Source organism: Scomber scombrus, chromosome 10 (assembly GCF_963691925.1).
Source record: "Scomber scombrus chromosome 10, fScoSco1.1, whole genome shotgun sequence".
NCBI lineage: Eukaryota > Metazoa > Chordata > Actinopteri > Scombriformes > Scombridae > Scomber > Scomber scombrus.
The window spans coordinates 9,423,303-9,450,024 of NC_084979.1; the positions used below are offsets into that span (position 1 = coordinate 9,423,303).

At 39.7% G+C, this 26,722-nt stretch overlaps 3 protein-coding genes across 3 annotated transcripts in view; 1 reads left to right on the forward strand and 2 right to left on the reverse strand.

Annotated features, from left to right (window-relative positions):
• The window catches only part of LOC133987421 (L-rhamnose-binding lectin SML-like), a 277,548-nt gene that overhangs the window by 232,274 nt on the left and 18,552 nt on the right, over window positions 1-26,722 (reverse strand). The window lies entirely within an intron of this gene.
• Window positions 328-1,765, forward strand: b3gnt7l (UDP-GlcNAc:betaGal beta-1,3-N-acetylglucosaminyltransferase 7, like). The gene has a single exon (XM_062427678.1). The coding sequence runs from the start codon at window positions 331-333 to the stop codon at window positions 1,564-1,566; it is 1,236 nt and encodes a 411-aa protein (XP_062283662.1). The 5' UTR covers window positions 328-330; the 3' UTR covers window positions 1,567-1,765.
• Window positions 4,779-26,722, reverse strand: part of cep104 (centrosomal protein 104) — a 30,622-nt gene continuing 8,678 nt past the window's right edge. Inside the window, exons 8-22 of the mRNA XM_062427438.1 lie at window positions 25,990-26,145; window positions 25,613-25,837; window positions 23,314-23,529; window positions 22,138-22,305; window positions 21,127-21,300; window positions 16,255-16,425; window positions 12,702-12,902; window positions 12,054-12,149; window positions 11,716-11,788; window positions 10,865-10,937; window positions 10,642-10,750; window positions 10,361-10,499; window positions 8,731-8,798; window positions 5,983-6,070; window positions 4,779-4,981 (exon numbers count right to left, since the gene is read on the reverse strand). Of these exons, the coding sequence (XP_062283422.1) occupies window positions 4,851-4,981; window positions 5,983-6,070; window positions 8,731-8,798; window positions 10,361-10,499; window positions 10,642-10,750; window positions 10,865-10,937; window positions 11,716-11,788; window positions 12,054-12,149; window positions 12,702-12,902; window positions 16,255-16,425; window positions 21,127-21,300; window positions 22,138-22,305; window positions 23,314-23,529; window positions 25,613-25,837; window positions 25,990-26,145 (2,088 nt within the window). The 3' untranslated portion in view covers window positions 4,779-4,850. The remainder of the gene's footprint in view (window positions 4,982-5,982; window positions 6,071-8,730; window positions 8,799-10,360; window positions 10,500-10,641; window positions 10,751-10,864; window positions 10,938-11,715; window positions 11,789-12,053; window positions 12,150-12,701; window positions 12,903-16,254; window positions 16,426-21,126; window positions 21,301-22,137; window positions 22,306-23,313; window positions 23,530-25,612; window positions 25,838-25,989; window positions 26,146-26,722) is intronic.

The following is a 26,722-nucleotide window of genomic DNA, read 5'->3' on the forward strand; positions in this document are numbered from 1 at the left end:
ATGGAGAGGGGAGGGGGATTCGGGGTGGGAGACACACGCAGGCTGCAGCAGGTCAGTCTGTTTAGAGAGAGGGCAGAGAGGAAGCTCGGGGCCATGCTGCGCATCATTCATTATTGCCCCGCACCGAGAGGCGACCTGTGACTTCACTGTGCGCTGTCATGGCCAAAAAGGGCCCCGGGGCCACTTCAGTGTCAGCACTCTCACATAGCCGGGGACGCAGCCTCGGGTGTCTAAACAAGGAGGGACGGCGGTGGTGGACTCAGACGCACAGTTGTGAAACACTATGAAGGCGAAAGCATCCGAGGGTCTCTGGGCGCCGCAGTGAGAACCATGGATCACTTTTCGCGAAGAAAGCGGGTCGGTTTGCTGAAGCCTCTGCTGAGTCTGTCTCTGGTCTTTGCGTCTTTTCTGATGATCCACAAGCTGAAAGTGTCGGAGAAGGACGGCGTGGGAGTCAAACACATGAGAGATGCTGCCTGGTGCGGCTCCGAGTGTTTTTCATTCAAGAAGGGGGCTGTGAAAACTAAATTAGGGAGCTCAAACTCTCCGGCGCTTAGCAACGATTTGGATGCGCAGCAGGTCTCCAACGGGACTCCTGCGTCCTGGGACGCACAGGTTCTCAATTGCAGTGAGGATTCAACGGTGAGGACAAAGGACTGGTTTAAGCGATTGGACCCGAGATTTCACCAGTTTGTTTTGCACAGACACTGCAGGTATTTCCCCATGCTCATCAACCACCCGGAGAAGTGCACGGACGGAGAAGTGCACCTCCTCATGGTGGTCAAATCCGTCATCGAGCAGCACGACCGGCGGGAGGCGGTGCGTAAAACCTGGGGCAGGGAGCACACAGCGGATGGAAAGAAAATCAGAACTTTATTTCTCTTGGGAAGTCCGACGACTGGCAAAGACACCAAGAATCTCCAGAAGCTGATCGAGTACGAGGACCAGATCTATGGGGACATCCTGCAGTGGGACTTTATGGACACCTTCTTCAACCTGACCCTGAAAGAGGTCAACTTTCTTAAATGGTTCGACGTCTACTGCTCCGGCGTGCAGTTCATATTCAAAGGAGATGATGATGTGTTCGTGAACACGCACAACCTTTTGGACCTCATCGGCTTCAAAGTGGAGGATCACAAAGAGGCTGACTTGTTTGTCGGGGACACTATCTCCAAGGCGATCCCGATCCGAAACAGGCAGAGCAAATACTACATTCCCAAAGAGCTTTATGATAAGCCATACCCTCCTTATGTCGGAGGTGGGGGGTTTCTCATGTCTTCCCAGCTGGCCAGGAGGCTCTTCGTGGTCTCAGAGGACCTGGAGTTGTACCCCATTGACGATGTATTTTTAGGGATGTGTCTGCAGAAGCTCCACCTGACCCCTGAGATGCACCCGGGCTTCAGGACCTTCGGCATCACCAGGCGCAGGGTGAGCCCCATGAACAGCGAGCCCTGCTTTTATAAAAACCTCATCGTGGTGCACAAACTGAGCGCGCAGGAGCTGCTCAGGATGTGGAGCGTGGTGCACAATGAGGATCTGGTCTGCGCGCAAAGGACTTCCGTATGATTATGAATTCAAACATTCAATGGATCAATTCACCAAAGTTGAACTGATAGATGTGACACACAGAGGACTGTTTTTAAAATTGGTCATACTTGATTCTTTTTACACGTATTCACTGAATCTGCTCAGTCGTGTAGTTGATTGTGGGGAGGGGTTATTGAAACCAGGCAAAAAAACAAACAACCCATGATAAATATATACATTTCCATCACAACAGTGCTCTTGTTGGAAATTCCTCTCCACTGCTGTACTGTACGTCCTGCTACTCTCATGTTCCATTTTGTGCAACCACTAAAGCTCCACTGTGCGCAAGTGCCCAAAGAAGGTCTCTGTGTTTCTGATTACTGGTGCCATGTCAGTCTCATTAATCTATGTCTTAATCTAAGATACAATGTTGATTTTTTTTTTAAAGAATGTATACAGTTTAAGTGCGTGTTTGTGCAGGCATGAATAAGACTTGACTTGTTACTGTACACCCAAGAGTTCCAGTGAAACTGCTGATTATATCGTCACTTTCTCATGTCAGGATTTCTGTCACAGTGAGCTGCACTCATACACTCACAGTATGCAGGGACTCACTGCACACAAACACACAACAGGTACATTGATAGCTGGGTGATTATTTTGTAATGTGCTGAAATTATAACAATCAAATGATTTGAGTTTAAAAAAAAGTTAATATATTGTTTTATCTCAGTTTTTATTTTTAAAGTGTTTATTCATTTGTGTATGATTTTCAGAGGCAGTCCAAAAACCAAAGAAACTGAAGGGCTGTACAGTGATACTGTAGATTCATGTATGATAGTGTAAATAAAACTGGAGCTGTCTGTCAACTTTGAAAATACTGAATGATTGTTGCAGCATTTGATCATAGTGGTGAACAGCATTGCTTTGATGTGTGTTTTTAATAAGTAGACCTTCACTGTATGTGACCTTGTATATTGAAATATTAGTTTCCCCTGATTGTAATATAGAGAGGCTGTTACAGCTGCTCACCACCGGTAACTTTAACTCTAAGCTTGAAACAGTATCTGTGGTGTGAAACCACATCTGCAATGTTCAGCTTAAAGTAGCTTTATTTAAACAAATACAGGTACATTTGCAGAAAATAGCCATTTGATGTCATATAGTTATGATTCAGAAAATACTGACTGCTATGCACATTAAAACACAACAAAATATCCACTGTTGTAATTATTCTCAATACAGAAGCATATTAAAGCCAACGTGATGACTCGGGAAGATAGAAACTAAATATACTCTTTTATACATCATCTATGGTGAGGTTGTTTATTCTAATAATACAACAGATAGTGCTATCACACAATAAAAAATTCACACTACTAATATAACAATTTGCAAAAGTACATCTAAAAATCTCAGTTTTAAAGATGTTTCTGTCAGTCAAGACAATGGCTGTAGATGAATCAGTTATATTACAATCAGCAATCATCATAATAACACTGCGTAGTACAACATAAGTAGTAACACAGTTATAAAAAATACACCATGTGAATTATTTTCACACCAGGTTTTTCAGTTCAAAGCCACTGAAGTGCTTGAAACAGTTTGCTGGAGTCAGTCAGTCAGTGTCTTATTCAATAAAAGAGGAAGTTCTACTGTATACATTCACCTCTACTGTGCTCTTTTTTAAATATTTTAATAAATGTCTTATCTCTTGCTAGACTAGTCGAGCGTATAAAACTGTGCTATCTATTTAAGATTGTCAGTAGGCATGTGACACAGAAATAAATTAAGTCCAGACTGTACTGTACAGTATGGACCGATAATTCAGCAGTGAAGCATCTTACCTTTGGCAAAGTGCTCCTTTATTCCCTCTACAATATATAATTTAAGACAAGAAATGAAAAGAAGCGTGTAAACAGCGGTGAAGCTGACAGTGAAGCTACATTCACGTCGTCAATGGCTTTGGGACTAAAGCACTATCAGTTGCAGTGTTGCTATGGGAGAAAAGTCTTCTGCTTCTAACTAATCCTTAACCTCATTCCCTCTCTCCTATCATTACTGCTTCTACAAGCAGTGATCATACATATCACTCACCTCTGATAAGATGATATTTATTGAAGAACTGATTGATGCTAAACTGGTTGTCTATCGGAAGCTCTCAACCTAATTCCCTAATCTATATCCTGGGTTTTACAGAAGAGTTTGTGGTTTAAATTGTGTTTTTACAAGCATACATAAAGTTTTAAAGTTTTAATTGAAAAAAAGCAGATTTCAAGCATTTTGCCAATAAATGTTGTTATTTTTAGCTGTATTAGACACCTTGTTCAGTTTTAAAGGGGCCACTCAGCTTGTGAAAACAGCCGTTTATTGTCCTCTGCGGTTCTGAAAGAGTTTCATCAAGTCTGAGATAACTGGCACCTGATGATGTCATCTTGGTTATCTTGCGTGGGCTTGGACACACATAGAAAGCCTGTGTTACAAACTGGAAGCTCTGGGTATTAACCAGACAGACAGATGTTGTGTCCAAAATGTTCCCCCTCTTTTACGTCTCACTTTATAACAGGCACTCAGTTGTTTCCTCTTAGGTGAGCAGTTGAAATTGAGAGTTGGGACACTTAAAAATGGGTACACTTGTGAATTAAGTCATTTTGCGTCATCACTGAGAGTTGTAGAGTTGCACAATAATATTTTGCACATCTATAAAACGTGAAGCATTACATTGTGGGATTGTGGGGTAGTGTACATGTCACAAACAATACTTTTTGTTGTAGGACTCTTTAAGGGCACTATATAGTGGGTAAACGTCATACTCAGAATTCACACACTCATAAACTGGTGGAGGTTAAATACAGTGCACTATATAGTAAAAAAAACTATATGATAAATATAGAATCCATATGACTACAAAAGTCTATCTCATGTGAGTCTCCTAACGTTATGGAAGTAAAACACTTTATCATTGGATTACCTCCATTTAAACAGCAAAAATGCTCACTAAGAGTGTGAGAGGTAACTGTTTAATAAGAGAGGCTCAACACTCAGAAATTCGAATGTGACAATTGTCACATATTTTTGAATTTTTTTTTTTTTTACATACGATCCTTTTTTTCCTTTACAATCTTAAAAAAAGAGGCTAACACATAGAAGGCTTCAATACAAAATCTGTACTGACCTTTAAAATCCTATTTCATATCTCTAAAAACCTATCGGTCTTTGCTAAAAGTGCCTCTATGCAGGAACATGGTAGCAGGAAATATGTGGAGTAGGGTGGGGGTTACTCTGGGTGTGGGTGGGGTTCCCAGTGTGCTTCAAACCAGCTTTCAACATTTCCCTGGTGTATTTCTTTTGGCCAGGGGTGCCAGGGCCGGGATCCGGCTGCCTCTTCCCATAGGCCTGGCTCTGGCCCCGACCGACCAGGCGTGCTTCAGCTTGGCTCCACCGACAGCTCTGCCTGGACACACACACACACAGACACACACACACACACACACACACACACACACACACACACACACACACACACACACACACACACACACACGCACACACACACACAATAAAATAAAATAAAATAAAATAAAAACAATTGTGCTAACTTTAGAAAACAAGAGGAACTCCAACGTTTGTGTGTTATTTACAATGAACAAAGCAGCCTGCATTACTTCTGATTTGAGTATAAACAGGGAGGTGTCGTGCCGTCAGCATCTGGAGGGGATGTGGTTACATACTATGAGAGATGCTCTCTTTTTAATTAATACTGTTAGCTTACATCAGAAGTCTTATTTTCCATATAGATGAAGCCACCTGTCTCCTCTAAGCCTACTGATGGAATTAGAAAAAAATATCAGTGATGCAAGTCCTGTAATTAAAATTTTAACTCAACTCTAAATATAGAAGATTTAGCAGCTGCAAAAAAAAAGAGGAAGCAAGTTTTCCCACAGAATTTTTTTAGCACAGGTGAGCCACATCGCCTTAAATGAGACAAGCCTCACAACAACATACAAAATGAAACGTGAGGGGGGAAAGGGGGGAGGTGTTATTTCACACAACCAACAGCACATATTTACTGTTTATACCATCATCTATTATTGATCAGGACATAAGATCTGGGTGGCTAAACAATTTCCCTGGGGGCGCCCTGAGGTCGTGGTGAGGGGGGTGATGGTGGGCTAGAATTGTTCTGCTCTGTCAGAAATGAATACAGGCAACTACTGCTTTTCTGTAAATAAAGCTACAGTTACAGTTAAAACCACATTACCCGACTGTGAAATATAACTAAAAATGAATATGCACAAACTGTCGCCACACTAGACTTTTACGTGCTTCATTCTGTGCTCTGAGGTAGGAAGAGCTGCAACATGAAAATTTACCAACAAGCACGGGCACTTTCTGTGGCTCTCACACTGAACGTTAGGGAGGTAGGTGTAAGCAGAGGGTGTATGAATGCTTTACCTTGTGCTGGCTGGGTTCTCTGGGACACCGCAATCCTGCGTGAGTTTTGTTTACAGCCCTCCCTGCCCATGAGGTGAGCCTTCCAGGCCTGAAACAGGGACAAAGTAGCTCAGTGAGTCGGTTCCTCTCCTGGGTACTTTCTCAATCAGGACAACCACCAGTGACTGTAGGCCCAGTCAAGGCCCGAATGGCTGCCCTCCCTCCCACTAACACTACAGTCTTTCATTGGCTCTGCACTCAGGGCTCTGGCAGTGAAGAGTGTGACTTTCTGGAGGTTTTTTTAATTTTTTGTATGGGTGTGTGAAGTGAGAGACTGCATGTTGTAAATCAGATTTTGAATGAGATCATATAGTGTCACTGTACTTTTGGACATTATATCTTAATGTGTCATATCTTGTCCTTCTTGGAAAGTGAGTGATAACGGCTGATAGTACTCAAAACAACACAATGTTGAAGAATTTCAATGTTTAATCATTAACAATTCATCTTATTTTTGCCTAAAACTGTTTTTAAACCAACAACATAGCAGATAAAAGGGACATATGCATTTTTTATAAGCACAGTCACAAATGATGAAATGAACACAGGTGTAATTATATCATTATTTAAGGCTGTATTCTAGCTACATGTGCCAGAGCATAGTCATCATTAATATTAGTTACACCTGAGCGTTTACTGCTAGAAGTCGAAATGTCTTCTCTCAAAGAGGCAGATTCAACACTAATGTGGGGAAATGTTCTCAATCGATTTAGACTTCTAAGCATAATGTACATAAGACACACCTCAGTAAGTGAGATCATAGCAGGTGCTTCTCAAAAAAAGGTCTGGTCTCTCCATAAAGACAGTGATGTTCAAAGCTTTACTAAATGTAGACTGCTTCTTTTTATGGGTCTTCTTCTTCTTCAGACTTTTTATATATTTTATTTATTCATGTTTTATTATTTTTCTAATATCAAATCAGGCTTTCAATCTAGTTATAGCTTCCTGTAAGAGTCTCATTTTTCATCAATAGCTTTCACAATTGAAAGTGGGTAACTTGCTTAGCCGTAATCCTCATGGTAAGCACAGAAGTACCATAAATGTATCAATATGTCTATCTTTCATCAGTGACTAATGATATAATCTCCTACAAAGCACCACAACATATCAAACTGAAGTCTGAGGTTTAGACGCATCATTTGGATTCTTGTTTTGTCCAACAGTTTTTTTTCCCAGCTGCTACTGCTGGTAACTAGGACAGACAGAAACAGGGCGGGTGCAGGCCAGACTGACTGTAGCAGGGCGGCCGGCTGTTTGAAAGACAAACTGCATTATTCAGACTCCGTGATGACCGAAACCAGAACAAGAGATGAGAAACGAAAGGCAGCTCACACAGAAAGTGGACAGATACTGAGGATTAGTTTTAGATTAGCAGCTCAAAAAGGCTCTGAAATATGAGCAGTTTACTTAAGCAAGATAAGGATGAACTATTCTCCCTGTGGTTATATTATATAACATTCAATATTTAGGTTATATTGAGTGTATGCCCATATTTTGAGGACATCCATTTTGATGATATTCCCCTATTGATTAATACAGTGGAAATATCAAGTACAACTTTGACTGCAACCACTTCCTGTTACAGATGAAACACTGCCTGTATAATGCACAATGGACTACTGGAATTAAAGGACAGTATGACTGATTTCAGAATGATAAACTTTTGCTCAGTGTTAATAATTACTACCAAAAGATCTACAATTAGGTTTTAGGGAAATCAGTGCTATTAAATAAGTATTATAAGTCTTATCCATACACATGTCTGTCTTCAATTCTCCTTAAACTAACAAGAATGTGAAGAATGTGGTGGCATTTTCTTCATCTAGAGACAAATGAAACAGCCAATTAGGAACAAAGGATTCTCCTCCTTTGAAGTCTTTAAAGGCCAACAATAGCGGTGTTTTACCTCAACACCTGTTTGCTCCCTCAACCCGTATATTAGATGCCTTTAACTTTGTGTGTTCATATAAAGGGGAAAGAGAAAAGCACACAGTGTAAAAGTTCAGGCCCGTATTTTGCGCAAACCTATGTACCGTATGTGTTAAATGTGAAGCTGCTTGGCTCACCATAAAGACTGGGAACAGATAGCCTGGCTCTGTAATTGTTAAAAAGAAGATTCACATACCTTTTAAATATCACTAATTTGCACATTATAACTAATTTGTTCAATCTGTACAAAAACAAAGTGAAAACAAGTTGTGGTTTTAAGGGCGGTTATTTGCTGGTCTACAGACACAATGAAGTCACTGCGCCTCGCCCTGAAATGGTCTGGCACAAAACCCGGCCTGAAACCACAACTTGTAGTTTTACACTTTGTACAGATTAAAAAACAAGATATAATATGACTGATTAGTGAGCTTTAGATGTGCTGGTAGGTGTATTTTGTCACCTTTGGACAGAGTCAGGCTAGCTGCTTTCAGTCTTTATGCTAAGCTAAGCTAATGGTCTACTGGCTGCAGCATCATATTTAACACACACACACACATACAGCATCTTCTCATCTAACTCTTGGCAAAAGGGAGAATAAGCCCAAAATGTCTACCACCATTTACAGTTACCACCAGCTCCATTTCCCCCCTTTCATGATAAAAAAATTAAATAAATGCCCATTTTATTATTCATGAAGCAGCTTTGTACAAGTGGCCCAGTATAATTTTGCTGCAAATTTTTCAATATAGATTGATTAATGTAAGGGACACAGAATCTCACCTCCTCTCCAGGCAAGAAGTTGTTGTGACACAAAGGACAGTGGTTGGAGCCTTTACCCGCGATGGGGGCTGCAAGAGAAACACAACACCTTTAAGCCACCTGCTATGCAATTACAGAGAGAGAAAAAAACAAACCAAGAGTGAAATGATAAAATTACACCAATTACGAAGAGCTGTTAAGGACAACAATACGGCTTTGAGAAGTGAAAACATAAAGGCAAACACAATCTGTCCAAACTCAAAATTCACATTTCATTATCTGATGAAGCAGGTCTTTTTCATTTGGCTAATAGGTAGAGTTACAGCAAACACAGAACAAGCTATAGGATAGTAAATACTAGCAGCTGGGCTCTGTAGTTTATAGAAAACGTACTGAACCAACGCTATGAAACACAATGACCTTTAAGAACCATTGTGAGAACATTTAGGACATATTGGTGTTATGCAATGTTGGATAAACTAAGGTCAGGTTAATAATTTCAGACTTGAAAGACTCAAGTTAAAATCCAGGAAGACAAATAGTAGAAGTATGCTTATCATGCGGTTTTGTCAAACAATGTGGAAATCAGGACAAATATAATGGTTAATCTATATGAGGAAATTAAGTTGTTGGGGTTTTTTTTTCTGTGTACTCTGCAAGAGAAAGAAGGTGAGCTTTGAGGTACAGGTGAATAGGAAAAAAAACTAGTTAATCTGACAAAATGTGAGATGTTAATTAGATAAACTGCGTATTATATTGATAAACTGGGTAATATCAAGTACAGTTGCCAGAAATGGTAGTTGGGCTCAGACGACAATCAACAGTAGTTAGCCAGGGTGCTTCCTTGAGACCAAGTCAACAAACTGGGGTGATAGATGCAACAAGACAGACAGGTTGGGGTTTCATTCAAATGAAGAAACTAAAAGATGTTTGGTCATAGACATGCTGAGAACATATGTCTCAGAACGAAATATTTGCAGCAAATACAGTTGTGAAATTCTAAGTTAACAAACTGAGATAGCATCGTTATGAAAAACACTTATCTTGAATCGGTAGTACATTTACAGACTGAATTTCATTTCTGAAAGGTCCTGATGTTTTCCAATCAATTGAGTGGTTAAAATTTTAACTAGATATCCCTGCTCAGTTTAGATTATGACACCAAGGATGACAGCATATTCTGTGGATTCATCAATGCTGCCTTTAAATATTGTAGTTAATATGTAAGGTTACAAAGTTACATAGTAACAAAGTTACAGAGAGGAATCCATTCATTTTGGCTATTGCATTTGCATTATAACTTCATGTATCTTTGACATATAAAGTGACACTATTCTCCCGGGAAATTTTCTGTCACGTCATCCAGTCCTACTTGGGAACCATAAGCTTGATTAACCTCAGCTGTAGAACATTACAAATCCTGGATGTCCTAACCATTTTCTGTTACTGCAATGTCCCAGGATTGGTTCTAGCTAGGGACTTTTGTTGCATGTAAGTCACATCTGTCTCCCATTATCTTTCCAGCATCAATATACCCTGTCACTTTCCAATAAAAATAAAATGCAAAAAAATTAAAATAACACTCTTTTCAAACAAAACCAATGATTTTCAACCCCATGAAACATTTTCAAGTGGGAGCGTGAGAACTCACAGTTGCAGGCGGGACCCTGGACATGTCGAGTCAGCTCTTCAGTGGCCACAGCCTCTGAGCAGCGTGGGCACTGGCTGAACTTGGAACGGCTTTCACATTCACCCAGTAGGTGCTCTGTGAGGCTGGCTATCTCGACTACCTGTGAACACAATGCAGAGCTGTACACAAAGTCTTCAAGCTTTTTTATTGACTTGATGATTTAACATCTGGACAGATTCCTTCCTTCCTTCTTTCAAGAGGTTTAAAAATGTGCCAACTTTTTTGAAAATATAACAATCTACCTGTCTACATTCATCACAGCGTCGTAGCATAGGACAGTTTTTCCAGTAGTGAAGGTCCAATCCGTCCTCTGTGAATGACTCATCCTTTTTACCGCAGAATATACACAAGCTGAAACAGAGTGTGTAGATCATATCAGATCACAAACTATAAAAGAATCAGCCTCAGTACTGGAATACTAACTGTATGCTACTGTAGGTCTCCACTGGGTTAGGAGTTACTTACTTGTCCAGATCAGTGATAGATTGTTGGACATCTGCAGAGGGTGCTAGCTTGTCCTGGGGCAATTTTGTGACAGCTAGAAATGAGGACAGTGTCTGTTACTTGTCATGACTTCACTAAGTGGAGGCCACAATATTGACCAGCCAAATGAGATTCATAAAAAAACATAAAAAAAACAAAAAACAGACTTTACAGAACTGAAAGTGATGTAAAGACAGAGTAGACTAATGTCAGACTTGTAAAGAGCAAGTGCTAAGTTTGCTGTTAAGTGGGTTATTAGATGGACACTTTAATTTTATAGCTTTACAGAATAAATCATTGTTATGAGTCAGATATGATCTTGAGATAATGTGTTAGATATTAATATACTGCTTTCAAATGGAACTTTTGTTTGTGTTATTGATATGCTAACACATGCTAAGTACCATATTTGGGTTTCAAGTGGTCAAAACCCTTGTTGCTGGGAAACTGACAACAAAAGTTATCGCCTTGAGACTCTTTCTGCTCCTTGAAAATGGTCTGTGTGTGATTAGCTTTGTTTTGCATTTCAATGCCATTCTGAAGAAACAAACAAACGAGGAAGGGCCAATAGAAACAGACTTTTATGGGTTCTCCCATTAATGTCACAAGTCGTAACCTTAAAAATACCTTAAAATGTTCACTTGGAAAGTTGTTAAATGGACCTTCAATAGTGGTCTGTTCATATGAACAGGTCACATTTGAATGCATTAGTGCATGACTCAAAAGACTAAAACAGACAAAACTTTTTACCATATTGTTTTTTGTGTCATAAATCAATAAATATGAGTAGGTACTGAGATGTTTCTGTCTGTTTGTGCACATATTTGCTTTACCAGTCTTTTGGGACTCAACTTTGGGGGCTTCTTTCTTGGCCATTTGTCCTTTGGTGCTGTCATTTCCTCTTTCCTTTTCAAGCAGACAGACAAACATGAATGAATGTAAGAGAGCACAGTTCTAAAAAGACTATGCTATCACACAAGCAAACCTCTACACAAAGTTATCTGTCAGTTGTGGATGAATCTTACCAGTGATGTTAATCTGTATGTGAATAAGTAAGTTTCTGACCACCTACAGAGTAAAAATTTTACCAAGTCTGTGTGGAGTCATAAATACAAATTAGTAGCCATTACGAGAGGTGATGTAATTGCAGTCTGATGACAGCTCCACCTACTGTGATCTCTTTCAAGGCAGCCAGCTGCTCCTGAAGTGCGTGGATATCCTCCTTCTCCTTTTGCCCATCCTGTTGACCACCGCCCTTCTTCAAAGTCTGGGTGAAAAGTGACAAACTATTAGCTTCAAAGTCAAAGTCAATTTGTCTATCATTTCCTCTCTGTTTGCTTCCTTTCTTCTCTCTTTCCCCAATTCTTCTTCATTCTTGGTCATCATGCCAGTTAACAGCTCTGCAGACTTAGAGCTGCAGTGATGTGGTGTGATTGTGCTGGCAAGAGCTCACACAAGTGAGACCAGACATTTTAGAAGCTGAGTGCTACTCAACAGCATAGCCATTACGTAATGGGAAGGGTAGGTCTCTAATAACGCCAGTGAGAAATTAAGTTTGGTCACTGGGTGACTCACCAACTTTACGGTAAAAAAGTATTACACTATGCCAGTTATGCCAGCTCCTTGCTGACTAAAATCTGTTTGAAAAAAAGAACAATATGAACACACCCTTTGGCCAGCAGTTTGACACAAAATAATTTAACCATACATATAAATGCCATTTAAACATTAGGAATGTTACATATCTATTTTATTGTATATAGAAGTCAAGTAATGAGAGATTAATTTGCAGTGAAGAAAAAAAAAAAACACTTCTTGCCTGAGTGTCCACCAGCTTTCCATCGATCTTGGCAAATCCATCAAAGAGGGTTTTGTAGAGAAAGTTCTTTCGTGTGGCAGCATTGTTTGGTGGAAGGTAGCTGAGGACACTACTTCTGTGCTGCTGGTACATGGATAAGATGATGCGCACTGCCAGCTCTCGAACTGCAGACGCACTGTGCTCCAGCGCCGCCGTACAGAACTGTCAGAAGACAAAATGCTTTTAATTAACATGTGAATACCGGGCAGTAACGGAGTGTTGATTGACCGAGTGGGGATGTTACTGTTAAAACATACAGCAGTTGGCAGTTTCAACAGTGATACATATCTCGAAGGTCAAGGGAAATGTTGTTGCCACTGGTGATCATAAAACTGAGTGGATCAGCATGACATGCGGAGTCCCCCAGGGTTCAATTTTTGGACCTCTATTATTCAACTGGTTTTCAAACAAAATCGAGGAGGATCAATTATTTAATCTTTACATGATTACACCCTTTAGATCTTTATGAAGAGAAAGGATCGTTTTAGGGGGAACAGCTCTTAGCTGATTAGCTAAAGACAATAATCAACCTGAATTCCTTTGCCTTTGATTTTTTTGTCTTTTCTACTTTCTATACTTAACTTGAGGTGATGTGTTGTACCACTAAAACTGTATTTTTGTCTCTTACTTTAAACCTGTACTGTATTTTTAAATGTTATTTAAATGCATTTTGGCCTTGTGTTGAGCAGTTTACATTACCAATGTTTGGAAGGTGCCATACAGTCCTTATTTTGCATTTAAATAGACTTAAGTCCTACAAAATTGTTTCATGAAGCAATATTTGCAATATCAGTCCAGCTTCATGTGCATAAGAGCAGCATTGTTTAGAAAGTCCTTTGAGAGAAGTGTACATCATGACGTAAAAAGAACCCATTATCCAACGTAATCTCTGAGAAGAGAGTCGCAACACAATGGCAATCCCGCCAACGGAGAACATTAACATCCAAAGGTAAACTATGCACAAAGGCCACTCATCCCTTGCGCAACAGGCTCAGGGACAGGCTACCATTATTCTCTGTTGTCTCTGCTGACCACTTCTCATTTTAATTACAGGAAATTCAATCACCCTCTTTTTTCACCGTGGCTCCCGTCTCAGAGCAGATCACCCTGGTAACAGTGGAGGAAAAAGGAAAAATGTAGAGCTGTCAAAAGGGCTTGTCACATGAGCTAAAAGAGGCGATGAAAACAGATACCAATGAAAGTTTTAGCTGTGAGTTTAAAGACTGAGCTTGAGCATATTCAGTTACTTAAAAGATATGCCCTGTTCTTTCTGTTTAGAAACAATAACGGGTATATGCAGGTACATGTGTATATTGGTAGACATGTATGCTGTTTTTCTTCGTATTTGGAGGGGAGATTTGATTGTAAAATTTAGAGTTAAAATTTTAACCTGATATGTTTTTTTTATAAATCTCATCAACCCACCTTCACTGACACATGCTATGGTTACATATCTAGTGTATCCATCTCTATGTGCTACTTGAGAAGAATCTTTTGCTCTCTCTATGCATACACACACATACAGTTGAAACTGTTGGATTTTGCACTGGGGCTGCGAGTCATTTTATGTACCTTTAGGAAGAGGAAAACTATATGAAGGAAATAAGTTGCCATCCTTATTCCTCTGTACTTTATAATTTAGATACATATTGCTTGTTGCCATGTAATAGTATCAGACAAAGTCTAACCATCTCTATCAGCCTGGATTCAGACATCCACAGCAACTAAACTCAAGGATGCAAAACAATTTTAGAACCTTGGGGTTCCCTGATGACCTCAATTACTGCTCTGGTGGCTGATAAAGGTTATATGCAAAGTTAACAATAAATGAAAGCCTAACTTTACCTGATTGACACAGTTTCTACACATTAAAGTTCGGGCTGACCAGGTATCTCAACAGATTAAAACAAAGAATCCTGCATTTAACCTGATATATCTGTTGCATGTTTTTCACGTCAAACTGTTAAATGTGACAGGAGAGAAGGGAAGCCCCCCTGTCACATCTCAATTCAGACTGAAACTGTTTTCCAAGCAAACTTGGAAGGCAGCCAACACAAAGGGGACAGGCGCTGAGCAAGCATGCACAAACATGCAAACACAGGCCACCCAGTGCCACCAGTGTGGCTCTGGATTCAGAAGGTGGAGAAACTGAGAGGACAAACCTAATGTAAGATGAGATTTACTTTTGTGTGACAAATTGTTTTGAAGATTATGTTACTTTGGTATTGGTTGGATGTTGTTTATAATTTGATTATTGGTTCATGATTTGATAAATATATTCTTTATATTTTAACATAATTTAGGATCTTTATTACACTGTGCAGATTGTATCTAGTGTTTAAGGATAGTTAAAACTGGACAAAGAGATATGCTGTGCAGTGAGGTGATGTATCAAGTTTGTTGTCGGTGTTCTGGGGTCCTATTGTTTTAACAGATATTAAAGTACACATGTTGCAATGATGAAGCTGTCCCTGTGCTGTTACTGACCCACGATTTGAAACAGATCTGATCATGTAATAACGCTAAAAACGCGCACATACACCAGTGTTAACCTAACAATTTGCCCTCACTGATAAAAGCCATGCATGGGAAGAGGGGATGAGAAAAGGGGGCTGGTTGTAAAGTAGAGAAGGGAGGGCAGCAGGACTCTTTGGCCTGTCCAGCCTGGTCAACAGTTGGATAGTTTGGACGTAGATATTAGGTCACTGTTGGAAGCCAGAGGAGTGCAGGGGATGAAAAGTGGATGCCAGTGGTGACAACATTGACTCAGCTGACTGGAGCTTAGTGACTGCCTGTTTGGATGAACTGAATGGCCACAGCAAACCAGGGAGGGACTGTTCCCCTTTCAGTTAGTCACACCATAATTACTAAGCCAAATGCAACGGAAAATCCAGTTGATGGATGCTTACTTTTACAGAGGAACAATACAGGCACTATACTGTATATATCTCAATACAGTACACGTGCTATCATGCAGTAGGGCGAATGTTGTAATTGCTATGTCCAGATTAAAAAGAGCATGAGTTGGGAGATGGAGTTGACACTTTGCCAACAAACAACAGTAGTTATTAACAGCTTTAGAATAAATCTATGATGGCCAAATATCTCCAGTGGCACTTTTTGGGCTGCTGTTGCTAATATTAAGGTTTAAAGTTAGAGAATCACCTAAAATGTTTAGTGTGTCCTCTATAATATTTCTGAAATGGTGGAAAAGCCTCAGAAACCACATTTAGACAGTGTGACCCGAAACGTTTCACAGTATGGAAGGCGAGAGCTGACGTGGTTGCTGGTTTTCTGCAAAGCAATGCAATGAGTATCTTAAATAAAAACATAGCAGCAAACCCAGCCACTTTTGACTTCTTGACTCTGAAATGTTCAAGGTAAGTGAGGTAAATTTGATTTGTGAGGCAAACGAGGTTAGCTTTCGAATAAGAGACTTAAAATAATTTGAATCAATTAAGAAACTCAACAAGAATGGATTGATATATAATGTAGCATGTTTGAAGTCCTTTACCGTCATGACATTGCTCAGATTGAATCCAGAGTTCCAAAGTTCAGCGAGCAGCTTCTCTAGCAGCTCGGCCCTACTCTGAGCCAGACGAAAGGGGAAGTTGGATTTGAAGGGCTTCACCAGTTCCAAAGGGATTACCAGTAGGGCGCGTACATCCTTCAAAACTGCAATTTCCTAAATGGGAAACATGGAAGAAACAATGACCTTAAAATTGACCATGTTAAAGTTTTGTAATGTCTTAAACACTTACTGCATGCAGCTTTAAATGAAGTAATACATGTATTGTCACTGACAAATCATATCCGTGTGATGCTACATGTGGTGATTTGTCATTCAACACATCTGACAGAGAGACAGGTCACAGCAGAAAATACAAGTGTACGATTAAAGTAAGGCAAAAGAAGGTTCTTGGAAAATCTTCTCTCAGCTGTTTGGCATTTTAACTTCATCAGGTGAGTGGAATGCATGTCGGAAATATGCGACCTGCGCAATACAATACACCCTTTGAGAAAAAAACAAAACACCAAATTTGTCACAGACATACAACGAAACGTTCAGTCATTGCTCTAATGGAGCTCTTAACAGATCCAGAAAGGCCGGTCGATGGTTTTAGAGAGCTGAGACTCATTATTGGGACCTAAATTGATCTTTTTAAAAGATTCCACTCAGCACCCATGCAGAGCACATGTTCATGCAGAGTTACACATCTGCTTCACTTACTTACTCACCACTCAATCCACCATCCCAGTAACACTTTATGGTCTTGACCATCAAAACATGTAAAAGTCCAATACAGTACACAAATAACAAACACCCCTTCTCCTGTACTGAACCTGCACTAATACCTCAGCTGTAATTATAGGTTACAAGCAGGCAGTAGGAAGAGCTCAGTGTAGCTACAACGTGGGGCTTGTTTGGAAGCTGGGGCAGTCCATGACAACACCTCAGACACCTCTTAACTCACCCTCTAAATCAGACTCTAGTACAAGCTGAGGTAAGCTGTATGCAAGCAGTGAGACCTTTGTAATCAGTCTCATTTTAGGAAATCTGACATTTCAAGCTCCTTTTTAAAATGCAAAAAAAGATCTATCATATACTAATCCAGAGATAAGGCAAATTATGCTGTATTGCTTTTTTGGCCACAAGGGGCACTGAAAAAAGTAAACATAATGTTACAAATTCATTTTTAAAAGTGTTAAGATTATAGGCGTCCCACTGTCAGAGGGTAATGTTACCTTATTCTATCCAGCTGGTGATTTTTGTTGCATCGTCTCCCTCCCTCTCCAAACATTTTGTGACTGTCTTTCAACTATAAACTATCAAGTTCGTTGTGTAAAGTAACATAAATTGCAAGTGGATACAAACAAATGCTTATTTGATACAAATTTTTGTTTTATGAGTGGATATCAGGAGAGAGGGAGACAGGTCTGGCGGGAAATAACAGATAGTACAGGAGTTCCTGGAACATTTGGACATCAGTAATCTGCTTTTTTAGGTGAATAAACACACCAACTGTAAAAACTGTATTATTTGCATCTAGAAGCTACAAAGACAGATGTTCACCGACTAGTTGCTAACTTTGTCTCGATGCTGTTTAGTGCTGAGTAGCTAGATTTTTCTCTAAAATGGTTGATGAGAGCCAAATTTACAAGTTGCAAAACAAAAACTATGAGTTAAAACACTTTAAAGAGGTAACTTCAGAGTTGGGTGATAATTATCTGTGTGTGTGTGTGTGTGTGTGTGTGTGTGTGTGTGTGTGTGTGTGTGTGTGTGTGTGTGTGTGTGTGTGTGTGTGTGTGTGTGTGTGTGTGTGTGTGTGTGTGTCTAAGCCTAACCCTAAACCTAACCCCTTTCACATTATATAAATATAAAAACATATTGAATAGTGCAGTTTTCGAGGAAGTTTTAAAACTGAGATAAATGTCCATGAGCATAATGTTACATTGTGTTACATAGGTAATGTATAATGCCCCCATTATTCAACTTATTCAGTCTTTCATCAGATTTGTGACAGTTTCAAACACATACACTGTATCTGTCTAATGGTCAAAATAAAAATCATTAGAATGATTAGCAGAATTAACAATTCTCATGTAAACTAATGGATCTGAATAAACTAGTTCATTCTGAAAGAAATTTCATCATGTTTAACAATACCAGTTTTAAAAAAGACACTTGGTCAACAGAACATTTTTCCCATCCTGACTTAATACATTTCTGTCCTCTTTCTGCACGTGTTCACCCATATGAGCTCAGTCTCCGTGAAGAGACACATGTTTCGGTATCACTGTTATGAAGTAATAAGCACTCTGCACCTTGATTCTCTTGAGTGTTGTGTCTTCCTTGTAAGTGCCATATAATGTCTTAGGTTGCGTAGTATATTCAAACAAAACTGTTGCTTCAATCCAACAATACACAGAGAGACCAATAAAAGTACTGAGTATTGTATTAAGTGGAAAATCAGATTAAATGTTGCACAAGTTTGAGCTTTTTCGTCCATTTGCTTACTGTGGAGTGTGAAAGTGAAAAACCTTTCTGATCATTGTTTTAAATGTGTGCTTGAGGGTTCTGATCATCAGATTGATTTGATCTGAAAGAAACAAAACACGCTCCATTTAACTGAAGCCATTATCTGTTCACACACACGAAAACAAAGTTAAGCATGCAAACCAGTGTTTTTTTACTGATCCAATTATTCATACCAATGACACTATTTCATAACTCACATAAATATTATTAGTGTATGCTAAGGATACCATACATCAATTAGCTGATTAACTGATTGACAGAAAATCAAAACATTTCATGATGAAATACAAAAGTGTATTTTCTGGTTCCAGCATACTAAATGTGAGGCTTTGCCAATTTTCGTGATTCTTCATCATTTCCTGATACGTTACAGATTTAACAAATAATTGACTTTCTATCTTTGAAAACATAAAATGTTGATCAATAATGCAAATAGTATTTAGTTGTGTCCCAAACATTGACTTCATAAATTGGGATGGGGTTAGCAGAATTAATTTTTTGAACACTAAAGAACAACTAAGATTTTCTATCATTTTCATTTTCTTGCAGTATATCATTGTGTTTAAATAATGCCACCGTTTATTGTTTCCATATATCAAGGATACGCTATAGGATCTAAAAATGTTACTGGTGTGGATGGACGTTACAAGCCCTCCTTTCTGAATGGTGTCTTTCTTGAGACAGCCATCTAGTTTCAGATGTTTGAATAGAGGCCTACCTTCTGTTAAACAGCCCCAGTGATAGTATACTCTGATAAAGCTATTGCTTCAAACCAAAAGCACAGCAATAAAACAGAAAAAGTACCAAGCACGGGAGGCCAACTTTTTCCATTGTTTGCCTTTGGTGGACAGTTAGAAAGTGTTGCATACACGGCAGCTGTTTTATCTGTATGCTCACTGTGGGACGTGTAAATGAGGCAACTTTACGATCACTGTATCAATCCACAGCCATTTTCTAGTTTTGGAGTGGAAATGTTATGTCCACATATACTGTTTGCTTGAGTGATCATATTTCAATACATTAGTTTTGGTGTGGAAATATTATGTCCACATATACGGTTTGCTTGAGTGATCATATTTCAATACATTTACTTCACATTTATTACACAATATTTAAACTATATCACAGATATCACTGTTTTCTCCAATACAAGAAAGCAAACAGAAAACATGTTTATATTGAAATCTGTATATTTAGACAATGGTTCTATGACTCAGCATATGCTGGATAACACAGGCTTGAGAGGAGAGTTGCTTAGTGTGTACTTGAGGCGAGAAAAAGGCTCCATCCTCTTGAAAAGGAGGGTTCACTAAAAGAATAAACCTGATTTGTATGCTTAGAATAATTATATTCATTCATATATTTCACCATTCAACTGAGATCTGCTTTTATGATACTGATCAATATTTAGGGCCAAAATAGATTTGCCCACTTATCCACAGCACGAATCATGACATAATTTGTCTTTTGAAGTTACAGCTGCTGCTGCTGCTTTTTTCGTTTTATATGTCTAGTTTTTGGACAATAAGAAGCACTACAATCTAATGAGAACCTTCTTTCAGATTTGTGAAATGTCCAAAGCCCAATGAACAATGAAGAAATAACCCTTTACTGTTTAGTGAGGACCACGGATGAGATGCATTGCTCTAAAAGGGGAGCTGGCATCTAGCTTCTTTAACTCCCTGTCCATTCAACTACCTTTAATATAATAAATACTTTATTGTATGAATTTATGTGTTTTTATGGTTATCTTTTTTTATTGGAATAACATGGTACATAGTTGTTTTGGTTTGGCTGCCAGTGTGCTTGGGTTTGCCGACATGCTGTCCCGGTATGTGTCCCACCCTTGAGAGCCCTGCGTAAGCCCGTCTCATGAGAAAGGGAGGTCCAGCTTGTATCCGTTCAAGATGATGTTGGTATATGTAGAAATGAGACTGTCCTCCCAAGAAAAACGACACAGGTCATAATTTAAATTGCCCATAGTAATTACAACCTGCAGCAGTGGTGCAGTTCAGATGATGTCTATATAAGTTAACAAATGTCCTCATTTGAAGGTGGTGGGTTGAGTGGAAGGCATAATCCAACAGCGCACTTTACTGCAGGAGACCACTGTTCAGCTTGCTTTGTGGGGTGCTGATTGTCAAAAAAAGTCAGACTAGATCTTTCATAGAGTTTTACAGAGAGGAAGATGGTAAAGAGAGTGAAGGTGGATGGACACATTTATTGCAAAATCATTGTTAAAGCAAAGCTGTTATGGAAGCAGAGGGAAAATCTTTGGTCTAATTCCAGCTGTAATTCTACTGCTGGTGTCCAATAAACAATTTTCAGGCTAGTGTGTTACAATACCTGTATGAAGGCAGTGGCCGTAATCCGGAGGCGGCTGACTGAGTCTCCGGTCCTTGCCAGCAGGTTGGGCCAAGTCTGCTCCAATGAGTGTGTCACCTCAGCCCTGCCCAGTCCCAGACCTGGGATTAGCTGGCTCAGCAGGAGCCGCAGCAGCTTCAGGGAAGCCTGGAAAACCTACAGAAAGAGCCAGTGGATGTGAAGCTCAGTACTTGGTGGACTTTCCAAGAAAGCTAACACCAGGGTGACATCAATTAGCAGCGAGGCTAGACTTCGCAATATTTAGTTTGACGTTTTTTTCCCCTTTTTTTAAAACATACTCGCTAATAAGCTAACCAGACATATCCTCCAGACAGTGGAGTATCAACTAACATACTTCTTACAGGTAAATTGAATAACCAGTGCATTATCAATATTTGTGGCACTTTGTGTTTACCAGATAGATTTAAACTAGAAAGGACACAATGCAAACAACATGGGCTACATTCACACCCAGGATGTAATTAAATGACATGCAGCTCAAACCACTGAGTTACCAGAGAAAGGTTTCTTAAACATGGCAAAAACTAAGGGACACTTGTGGATCAGAAAATTAACCAGTTAACATCTTAATGGCACATTCTGTGTATACATGTGGCTAGGAAAATAAATCACTAGAATTATTGCGGCACCACTCTTTTCATTACTATACAACCTGTAGATGGTTTCCAGAGGTGGGTTACAAGGCCATCCTTGTCAAAACTGTTTGTTCAAGGAAGCCAGTTCTGGGAGAGAGAACTAGGGTTGCATATGATACAGTGGAAGCATTGTTAAGTGTGTGCATGTGTGTTTGCTTATGTATTAATAACATGAACATTAGTTCTGTTTGTAACAGGAATCCAGAGAACATGATGAAGAGTTTGACAGTGACAAAGTAAATATATCTATGATGGTTTCATAGGGCTGCAGCCTCTGTTCAATTAACCTGGACGTTCGCGGCATTCCCACCAAGACAAATGCCCTCTGAGGACTCACATATGACACTTTATCCAGAAGGGCCCTCTTGACCAGGAAGACTGCAGCTCTAATAATGTTTCTCAGCTCCTCTTTGGGGGTGGTAGATGAAACCTCCAAAAGCCTCTTATGCACAGCAAGAAGTGCATCCTCTCTGTAGGACCAGCTTTTGGAATATGCCCCAGCTACCTGGAAAACAAAAGAGAGGGCAAAAGAGTTGCCAAGGAGGGGGGAGATATCACAAATACATTATCAGTTATGTAGATATTACAGCAGATGTGGAGGAACATTTGTATATACACTGTGTAGAGCATAAAGTTCATACATTACAGACGCATACAGTATATCCACTGATATTTGTTTATTAACATTTGTAAACAGGATTGATAAGAAACCATTTAAGCAGTACAAATCAACATTTTTTTATATTATCCATGTCATGCATGACTATGTGTAGCATAAAAGGTGTCACTCGTAGTGTCAAACCCACAGAGATTACCCATCTCTGCAGTTCTCCTCAGTGGAACGGAGCCTTTTATCCACTGTTAGCTGACTACTTTGGTTTCCCAGCCCACAAATTCCACTCTCAGCAACCCTTTTTCCAGCAGCTGCAGGCTACTGTTGTCAGCAAAAAAGCCCCGATAAACCCTACTATAAACCACCTGACCAGCATTCATGGAAAACGAGATGAAGTTATCTACAGAAACTAGCTGAACATCTTGCAGCTAAAGAGCCAGATAATGTTTCTCAGGAGTTGGTGGACCCCAAAAAGAGCTAAAAGGAGCACATTCTCCCTAGTAATGTCAAATGTCAATTGCCCTGAGATTTTATAAAAAAATAAATAAAAAATAAAAAAAAGGGAAAAAAATGTTTTTTGTGTGTTCTTCCAAATATCTATAAATAATTAAATTAAATCAATAAATGCTAACAATCTATGTAATGTTAACAATGTCTCTAATTACCTCAAACATACACTCGACATTTAGCTATTGTGACTTCTTGTTAGTTATATGCTAATATACACATCCATACCAACATATCTATGATAGCTAAAATAGGGCAATAATATCCAGTTTTACTACACGGTACAAGTTATCCTGAATCAAGACTAAAAAGTATTTGTCGGAAAAATCCAAGAAAAAATAATATCCTTTGTTAGCTTAGCTAGCCATGTTTTTCACCTTTTCTTTTTCTTACCAGACTTTCTCCAAAAACCTCTATGGGAAGGCCAGCTTCTCTCTGGGCCTTGTCCGTCAGGGGCTCTGGCTCCCCGCTCTTCTCAGGGCTAGGTGGACTCTTTTGGGCCTCAGGTTGGGGGGATTGCTCTATTGCAGGGCCCTGAATAGCCTCCACTGGACAGTCTTTCTTCTGAAGGGCAGGGAGTGGCCTCTCATCGTAAGGCACACTGATAACCTGAAAGCACAAGACACCAATGTTGTATTTAAAAACTCAAAAAAAGATATATATAAGATACAATATTTACAAAAAGTGTTTCGCTTTTGTATGTTGTTTATATTTCAGTATAAAAAAAATAGGGATTGCAAGTAGAGTGCAGATCTCCGCATGGATCTCTGTACTCTACTGTGTGTGTGTGTGTGTACAGATAACAGAAAAAGGGATTTATTCATCTTGCGTCATGCCTAACTTTAGTGGATCATAACATATCTGGTATGGAATTAATTAACAAAGGCCAAAATATGACCTGCAACAGATTAGGTAAGCTATGTTTTTCAGCCTAGCCAATTACCAGAGATGCCTTTTGCTATGCCAACCTATCGTAAAATGGCAAGGACTGATGAAGATGAAGATGAAAAGCTTTATGATAGGCTCATGAGGGATCACATCAATAATTATTTGATTTCACAACACAACCCGCTCTCAAGGAACCTAAATTTGCATCTAACATGGCATCAATGAATGATTGGTTGCCCCTAGCTGAAACAAGACCCCAAGCTGAAGCTGTCGTTGATCACTTATGGCCCTTATGGTTCATAAATTAAGAGGAGTAAGGAGTCAGCAGTCAATGGCGTCGTAAAGTAGATTTTTCGAATGACAGCAACCACAAGAAGTTGAGCATACAATCATGAATGTGCACAAAAAAATATTAGGCTGATGGGTGCATTAGTATACGACAGATACACACACACAGACACACACACACACACACACACGACCAAACACTTGATCCCTGGTGGAGATAATAATACATTTTCCAGAGATTTCTCGGTTCAAAGGCTCTGAGAAAACTGATCTTCACTATCAAGTCTGAAAAGGATGTCCATCCTTTTGAAAAATGTATCACCTCTACCTTTATTCTTTTCACTAACTCTCACTAGTATGTGATCACTGAATAGGTCGCTCATTCAACATCATGACGACAATGAATGTTTGACCCCTTCCATACAGACCCAAGCTCCATCCAGTCAGCACTGTCTCCTGTGCCCCTGAGCTAACTGGCACCTTCCTGCCTCCTACAAGGCTCAAAGCCCTACCTTGAGGCCAGGTTGGCAGCTGGTGAAGTCAGCCAACTGTTGCACACTCTTAATTAAATAGTGAAACTTAAACCTGTAGTGGGGCTGGCCCCAGTAGGTGGTGAGTAAAGCATAAAAGCCCCTGCTGGTCATAATCTCCCTGTGTGCTCCATGTTCCAACATTACAGAGGCTTAAGCCAGGAGACCAGTTTCCCAAGGTGCCACAGTGCTGTTAGATCATTTTTTGCGATGCTAGAGATGACAATGTCAACCCATCAGCCTGTCCATGGGTCATTGTGTTGGCTAGATATTTCATAGGTCCACACTTTGGTCCACACTGAAACATATCAACAACTATTCAATAGATTCAGATCTAATTTTGTACAAACATTCATGGTCCTACTAACTCGTCCCGGTGACTGCCCAACATTTCCTTTAGCGCCACCACAAGGTTGACATTTTTCTTCTTTAATCAAACATCTAACAAAACTACTGGATGGATTGCCATGAAATTTAGCATATAATTATGTTGCTCAGCAATGATTCCGAATGATTGACTGACTATGTCTTGTAACGCCACATTTGTGGTTTTTAGTGAAATTTCTTAACGAATGCCATGAAATCTGGCAATCTGATGTCCCCCTCAGTATAGATTTTAGTCGAGCACCACCATCAGGTCAAAGTTTATGACTAAATACCTGTACAACTAATGACCTTCCCATCAGCCTTAGCCTTACTTTGTGTTTTGTGCTAATTAGCAAATGTCAGCATGCTAACATGCTAATCTAAAATCATCAAGACGGTAAACCTGCTAAGCAACAGCACATTAGCACTGTCACTGTGAGCATGCCCGCCTTACCATTTAGGTCAAAGCATTGCTGGGCTTACATACAGCCTCACAGAACCATCCGCACTGGCTTATTTTGCAATATCTGCTGATGTTGGACATGTTTCATGTTTCCATGTGAAGATGAGGCATATCCAAAATGATGATGAAACACGAGGTTTGATAAAGTGGCACTTACATCTATCTTGGGTACAGCAGACTGGGTACAGGGTGTGTCGGCTTGGCTAAGTTTGACCACAACCATTTCTGTGTCTGACAGTTGGTTCTGAGGAGTGTTAGATTTCTTCCCCTTCCTCAGTGTGTCTGTGGTCACATGGGGCTTAGTGGGGAGTGAATGGTGACCTGGAGAGGGCAGGAGGGAAGGTGGATCCTGGCCTGGGGTTGAATCTGCAGCCCTCGTGATCTGGTGACAATGTACAGGGACAACATAGAAGCCAGTTGAGGCAGGATAAGTTATGGGTAAGTCATGACTTTTTGTTTAACACCAAGAAGTTTTTTTGTCCGCCTTCTGTTACTACACAGGTGAAGCATCGCAATCAGTGGTTGATGACTGACCATTTCCATGTCCAGCAGGTTGTAAACCTCCAGCTGTTGGTAGACGCTCTTCCGATACTCCTCCATCTGCTCTTTCTTCTTCTTGGCAAGGTCATAGTCTTCCTTTTCGATGGCACATCTCTTCTCCACATCATAACGAGCCAAACGCTCTCCCACCTGGAAGAGCCCGGAAAACGGAGAAGTGAGCCTACATCACACAGGCAAACATGAATTCTCCTCTTGTTCTTGTGTTCCTTGATTTTATTCTTCTTGACCTTGTGTTGTCTTAAGGATTATTCGTGTTTATTACAACATGGATCCAATTTTCATATTTTTGGGTATCACTGCTTTTTTAATTATAACACGCAAGTCCCAAGTGCATTTCTGAGATTTGGGAGCGTGGTGATGTCATGGGGAAAGACACACAAGCAGTCAGATGATGACACAGGTTCTAAATAAACCCACAGGTTAGCCAAATTCAGTTTTATGAGAAAACAAAGCTGAATGCTATAAATATTACCCCAACTGTCTATCACCTCATGACAGTGATGTTGCTGTGTTCCCAGATCTTAGCAATTACTTTGAGTAATTGAGCGAGTACAATATTAATTTAACCTAAACTAAATGATGGCTAAAACTACAAAAATAAGTTAAAATATACCTGAATTACTCTTTAAACCTAACCAGAGCTGGTTTTGGGATTGACTGGGATGTTATTAAGCTCTGCCATGTTTAATAATACAGGCCATACCCT